Source organism: Notothenia coriiceps, unplaced genomic scaffold (assembly GCF_000735185.1).
Source record: "Notothenia coriiceps isolate Sejong01 unplaced genomic scaffold, NC01 NC01_scaffold00004483, whole genome shotgun sequence".
Lineage (NCBI taxonomy): Eukaryota > Metazoa > Chordata > Actinopteri > Perciformes > Nototheniidae > Notothenia > Notothenia coriiceps.
In genome coordinates, this window is record NW_011337184.1 from 177,869 (window position 1) to 184,759 (window position 6,891).

At 41.1% G+C, this 6,891-nt stretch overlaps 2 protein-coding genes across 2 annotated transcripts in view; one reads left to right on the top strand and one right to left on the bottom strand.

Annotated features, from left to right (window-relative positions):
- adprs (ADP-ribosylserine hydrolase) overlaps positions 1-2,383 on the bottom strand; it is a 22,108-nt gene extending 19,725 nt beyond the window's left edge. The window contains exon 1 of the mRNA XM_010767502.1: positions 829-2,383. Within this exon, the coding sequence (XP_010765804.1) occupies positions 829-1,015 (187 nt within the window). The 5' untranslated portion in view covers positions 1,016-2,383. The remainder of the gene's footprint in view (positions 1-828) is intronic.
- pigg (phosphatidylinositol glycan anchor biosynthesis class G (EMM blood group)) overlaps positions 1-6,891 on the top strand; it is a 30,566-nt gene that overhangs the window by 7,026 nt on the left and 16,649 nt on the right. The gene's annotated exons all lie outside the window — the stretch shown is intronic.

The following is a 6,891-nucleotide window of genomic DNA, read 5'->3' on the forward strand; positions in this document are numbered from 1 at the left end:
TAAATGGCACTTCATATCAAAAAGGTTGCCGACCCCTGGTCTACATAATTAAGGTAGAATAGGCTATCTATACAGATGGAAGTGACTTTTACACCTCCCACAACTGTGAATCAGATTAATTCCATCTGGTGTTCTGTTTTAAGTTATGTTCATTGTTTGTTGGAGGATGTGTGAAACCCCATTAAAATCTTGTTGCCTTAGAATTTGACAGCTTTTCCTCTTTTTTGTCATGTAGTGTGAAAAAAGGTAACCGTTATTAACATGTTACAACCGTCCCTGGCATGTGTTACAACTGTCTCTGTACACAGGGACAGTTGTAACAGTTGAGTTAAAAAAAATTAAAAAAATTCCAACCTGTACTTATTTCATAGAAACATCTTAAATACATTGTTTCAGTAGTTGACACAATGAGAATGTATAATATAGCAAAATGGCTATCCTAGTGTAAATGTTTTTTTACTTATTGGGGAAAAGCCAAAAAGTGTTACAAGCTGTCCCTGGTCTCCCCTTCATTTTGAGTTGCTGCACATCATTCTGGGTACCCATTGCTGATGGTGTCTTCCTTTGATTTGGACGTTTATAGTAATGATAGAGTACACAGATGCGAGTCATTCAGAATGAAAGCATGCTTTTACAGTGTTGTTAATCCCCCTATGTAAGGCTTCATTGACCCAGAATATTGCCCTAGTTTAAAGCAGGTACTATGACAGGCTGATATATCATTCACAGCCTTTCTGCAGGAGAGGTTAGCATTGGTTAAGCATGCATCTCTCGTACTGCTACCTATATATCCTATTTCAGAATAAAATATATAATTATTTCTCTAACCATTCCCTTTGGTGTCGTCGTCCAGGCTGCTGAGATGCTGCAGCACGCTCTCCATGGGAACCTCCTCCGCTCCTTCAAACTCTCCGCCGACACAATCCCCCAGCACGGCCGCCACCAGCGCTCCCCTGAACCGGAACAAAGACGCCGGGCCGCCCGCTGCCGCCACTCTCGCTGCCGTCATTGCCATTCATCCAACGGGGAACAGACGTCAACCTACACCGAGAAAAAAGTCCTCTGGTCGGCTAACCGGACTGTCAGACAGGGAGAGGATACAGCGCAGGCAACAACAACAGATGTCGGCTGAGCTCCCCCTCAATTCTGCTTCCTGACAACTATGGGATGCCCCTTGACCCCGATGCACATAGAAATACACACATAGAGGGGGTCTCGTGTAGATGTGTCTATCAAGAAACCGGCTGCTGTGGTTTCTATATTTCTGTACAAGGACATGAGTAACAGAGAAGAATATGCAATTAAATGAGACACACTTTATTAATATAGGTCGTTGTCGCTGACTAGTCGTTGAAGGGTTTATATTTGGCCTCAGTTGACGGGTTTTGTCTCTGCTTATTTGAATAATTTTACAAAATAGCTCACTCTTCTCTCGTGCCCGCAGTTTGCGCAAATACTATGTTTTTTACGGTAGTGCAATAGATTTCTTAAGATCGCCCCCTGCTGGATAGGAGTTCTGACACTGACAGGATTAGATTATTTTTCAACACTTGCTCAACATTAACATTATTAAATGGATCAAATAATGTAAAACACTTGAACTGGGAACAAATTAGAGGGCATTTTATTCCCCGTTTGGTCTGGCCCTTTTCTTCATTGTGCTCTGTGCAAATTGTCTAGTCTAGTCTAGTGGATACAAAGTGACAAAATTATGACCACAAGATTCAAAGTGTTATTGCCATATAGAGTAGCTGTTAGCTAGTTATGGAAATGGAAATCTTAAGTCCCAGGCTCCTCCAACGATGCAACATAAATATATAAGACATTAAACAATAAAACACATTTAAAGAACAATATAAAAAACGGGAAATTAAATAGTTCAAACTTATATTGCAAGACCAATGTGCAAGTAATGCAGGAGAAGTGAACTACATATAAAAACAAGTGTTATGTGGCTGATTGTTCTTGAATTAATGAATATAATTGCAGCTGCAGGCCTTTTCTTATCACTTCCAATTAATATATAATCTAAGAATGTTTGTAACCTATTTCAATTGTCTGAATAATCAAGTTACACCTATAGGCTACCCTTACATGAAATGAGTATGGTCAAAGTCATTTCATAGGCTATAATATTGAGAGCGATGATATTTTGCAGATGATGTTTTAGGTACCTACATTTTTCTCTGTATAACACATTTTGTTTAAAAAAATAATAATTCTTACAGTGTTTAGTTGTGTGTGCAATGAATTATATCATATATTATGACAGTCAGATTTTGGGCAAATGTTATGGATAAATTAAATGTGTTTGGTTATTATCACGCTATGTAAACCACACTGTAACCATTAAACTACAATGCCTATTCGTCGCTGAAGGCTTCTGAATTCTCTAATTTCCCCTCCTCGACTCCTATCCTCGTGTCTTAGTCCCGCCCACAGGAGATGCGAGCAGAGGAGTCGAGGAGGGGAATCGAGGGGAGAAGAGGGGAAGCAGCAGGCGTTTAGAGAAATTAGAAATCCTCTCCTCTGAGCGGTCATTTTAAAGAGACGTCCATTAATGATGACAGGAGGCACAGCAGCACTCTGTCTGATGGACAGATGTGTTCATGACGACTTGTACATTTACTTTTAATTCATTCACAGTGTGGTATAATGAGACAATAACAGGCTACAGACGTGGACATATACACACATTTATGGTTGCTGAAATGGGGAGTTGAAATTACGGGCCAAAAGTTTTATTTACAAGTAGCCTATTAAAAGTAAGCATAGGACACCAAACCAACTGAGACCTGTCTGTCCGCCGCATCTACGCACTGTACAACACACACCTACACACTGTACCACATGCACCTACAGCTCCTAAAGCATATAATATCAGGATACAGCTGTTGTGTATTTTATTATGTGAAGAACTAAATGGTTTTAGAAAAATATCGACTCTTTCTTTGTAGATATCTAAACTAAAGCATACAAATAAAGAGAGTAATGTAGGCCTGTTATACTCCTCTCTCCTCGGTTCCCCTCCTCCGCTCGCATCTCATGTGGGCGGGACTAAAACACAAGGATAGGAGTCGAGGAGGGGAAATTAGTGAAATGAGAAAGACCCCCGGTTTACGTAGGCTGGGTCCTCCGTGGACCGCAGGCTGCTAGTCCGAAGGGTGCAGTCCCTGAATTGAGACACGACAGAGAGCCTCCTCGATGCTCGGTCCTCGATGAGCATTTAGAGAAATTAAGGCCCAATCCCAAACAACTCCCTCGACCCTACCCCTCCGTGACGGAGTGAACTCCTGTCAGATGGAGGCAGATGGAGGGAGTAAATATAGCGGTAAGCTTTGGGACGGCCTCCCCTCTCTCCGGCAGAAACAGGAAATGCCGTAACTGTATGTAACAACGGTTTCAAATCTGCATCTCTTGGACAAATGTTTTAATTAATAACTCAAATAAAACTCCGAACATCTTTAATTGTGTTACTTTTTTGTAAAGCTCTTTTAGTTTTAAACCTGATGTTTATAAGCTTCTTAGTTTTTGCAACAGTCTGTAAATATACACCACTTTATAATAAAATGCATAGGTATGACTAAACACAGGTATGACCCTAAGTTAAACAAATGAGGTTGTTAACATCGCAATTTATCAGTGAATGTTTGCAGGAACTGTTTGTAAACAGCTTGTTTGCTGACGGACACACACAGCGCTGAGTCCGGTCAGGTTGGGCAGCAGGTGAAGTCAGCACCGATGCAGACTCGCTGTTTGAGGGCTTGATAGCCCACTACCCCTCCACACTCGTTGGTTTGGAACAGCACTTAATGTGGCGGACCCTCCGCACGAACGGAGGGGTCCCTACCCCTCCGTTCGTGCGGAGGGTCCGCCACATTAAGTGCTGTTCCAAACCAACGAGTGTGGAGGGGTAGTGGGCTATCAAGCCCTCAAACAGCGAGTCTGNGAGTGTGTGGGAGAGAAACTCCCTCTGGAGGGAACTTTGGGATTTTAGTCTTTGCAGACCATTTACATACACAAAAACCTAAATAACACACTACAGGAAATGGAAAAACCCCAAAAGAATAATAGGGCCTCTTTCATACCATGCTTCCCACAAAGTAAGCAGGAACCAACAGAAAGGATTGTTGTTGCTTTGACAAATTCTGACGCAGAAATCCCTCCTCCATCTCTGAGCTATAAAAGCAATTTGCTGTTAACGCCATTTCCCCAATTGCAGCCCCACAAAAGTGGCGGCAGTTATTTCAAGTGTCTCCTGATTGTAGTTCACCAAACAGAACAGCTTTGCACCATTACATTCCTAAACGTTTCATTTCATACTTAAATTAGTCATTCAGCTAAAAGGGGGATTACGTAATCCATTTTCCAAACAAGTGAAGATGGCACTATGCAAAACATTTTGGATCTTCAGTCTAGAGGGAGATTAACTTCCAGGCTACAGAAGGTGTAATTGTAAAGTCATTATTAAACAACAAACCTCTTCAGAAACAATTGGCCATTTTCTACGTAGGAGTTTGTAAAAGTTGTTTTCCGTGAGCATTCTGCTGTTCAGATCACCGAGCAAACACCAAGGTCGCAGCAGTCTTATTCCAGAACAATAACAAAGAAGAGGCCAAAGTTGTCGAGATGATAATAGTGTTCAGCTGTGTCTCCAGCAGAGCACATTTATCACCAAGAACAATGGATAAGAGTTCATTTTGTTTTGTTGAGATTACATGTGGCCATGAGAATTTGAGCCTCGAAACATTACTACTGTTAGATTAATTAAACAAGGCGGGTCATTAAACGTTCATTAAAGCAGATTCAGTAATGCAGTCATTAATCAATGGATCAAAGTATATCCAGTCAGGTACATTGTGTCAGAGAATAATTCTCCCTTACTCCTAAGATATTTAACTTTTCTGCCTGTTGACGTTTTACGACCAACCTTGACTCTGTTATCTCAGTTTATGACCGGTCAACTCTCGGTCACAGAGCCTAAGAGTCAGGCAAGTGATTCAGTGTCTCCAGATGTTGGGGATATCTCTCTGAACTAGTTAAAAGGTCTATCGAGAGAGAGAGGCTGGGCAGAATTCATGTGGCTACCCACCCGTGCAGTCAGAACCTCTGGCTGCTGTGACTTGTGATGTGAAATTCTCCGGCCGATACTTGTAATAAAAACGCCAGTGTTTGACATCAAAGCTCCAACTCTCCTCGTGTCTCTCTGAGTCCTGACTGTCCATTGCCGCAGAAGTTTCCCTTACACATTGAAAATCACTATACCTTAAGAATATGTACGAAACAGCATTACTCTCTTACTTACTCTGGTGTTGCTTTCATACCTTACACTTTATCAAACTTGACTTTATTTAAAGGACGGTCAAGGTTGTATGATGTGCTGTGTGTTTCTGTATGATGTCCTTTTGTTGTTCTGTTGTTTAAGTTTTGATGTCTTCATGTGGAACCTACTGCTGCAGGTCTCCCTGAAAAAGAGATCATTGATCTCAATGGGATTTCACCTGGATAAATAAAGGTTTTGAATTGAATTGAACCAGGCAATGCATTATGCAGCGCACCCTTATCACAGTATAAATCATAAGCCAGCACCCCAATAGGTATCCAGTATAATTACAACAATGCATTCTTGATTCCACATCACTGTCTACTGGGTGATTCTATTTTATGTTTCATGATATTTTATAGATCCTAGCTAATTTTTGTAATAGTAATGTGGAATTTAATGAATAGATGTTTGTCGAATTCATGGATTTTGTCTGTTTAGATTAGAACATGGCAAAAAGTGTGACTACCACCCTGAACATTATCGGAATTTTGCAATCCTATGCACCAGCTCCTTATGAGGAATGGGGTCCTACATAAACATAAGATATCAAGTTATTCTACATTGATCTGCATGTTATCTTCTCACTGGTTTGACTTAAGTGGAAATCAAATTGGAAAAAAATGATGTCACAAGTTTTTAAATTATTAAACTTTTCATAAACTTGAACTTTGATTGGTGTTTATTAAGTCATAAATATGACATGTTATTGAGGGAAATGTCAGTTTTTTGTTCTCATGACTTCTTTTTTTGCCTCAGGGAATCCCCCACCTTGCTCTGTGAGAAAACTCGATCTGTTGAATCAATCTGATCTTGTTTGCTGCAGTTTGTGATGTTCATAGTAGCAGTGGACAGAAAACTGTAGCCTGTCAAGCTGTGGTACAGAGGAGCTGCCTGGATTCTATGTTACCTTGGAAACAAGCATTGGTGTTCCAGCGAGTCAATAACAAAAGGTAAGACTACGACCAATACCCTCAACATGTTTGCTATATCCCCTTCATCAATCACCTGCATCGGGCCAACACTTAAAGTAAATCAGCCAAAACAAGTCATTCACTGCCAGAGGAAGCTTTGCAGCAGACGCCTGAGGATGAGGAGGGACAGCCCACTTTGTCTGAGCCCTGGTCTTTCTATGGGATAAATCTAGGCATGTCAAAGTCAAAACTATTAAAATGCCACTGGGACAAAGTGCCAGACTTTGAAACAATGGTTACCAACCAAATGGCTAGTTACACTACAAACCACTGGATCAATATGGGAGCATTTGGCAGACTGAATTACATTACATTACATTACATGTTACTTGTTAGACGCTTTTATCCAAAGCGACTTACATACTCAATACTGTGGACACTCCCCACAGGAGCAACTTGGGGTGAAGTGTCTTGCCCAGGGACACAACGACATGCTGACTGCAGTGGGGTTTGAACCTGTGCTCCCCTGATCCCAACACCAACGTAATAGCCCACTGCGCCACACGTCCCCCCCACAATTCATGAAATAGTATTGAAATGTATCTCCAAGTTTGCTTAACTATTCTTATCCAAAGTGGCTTTGAATTAATTAAA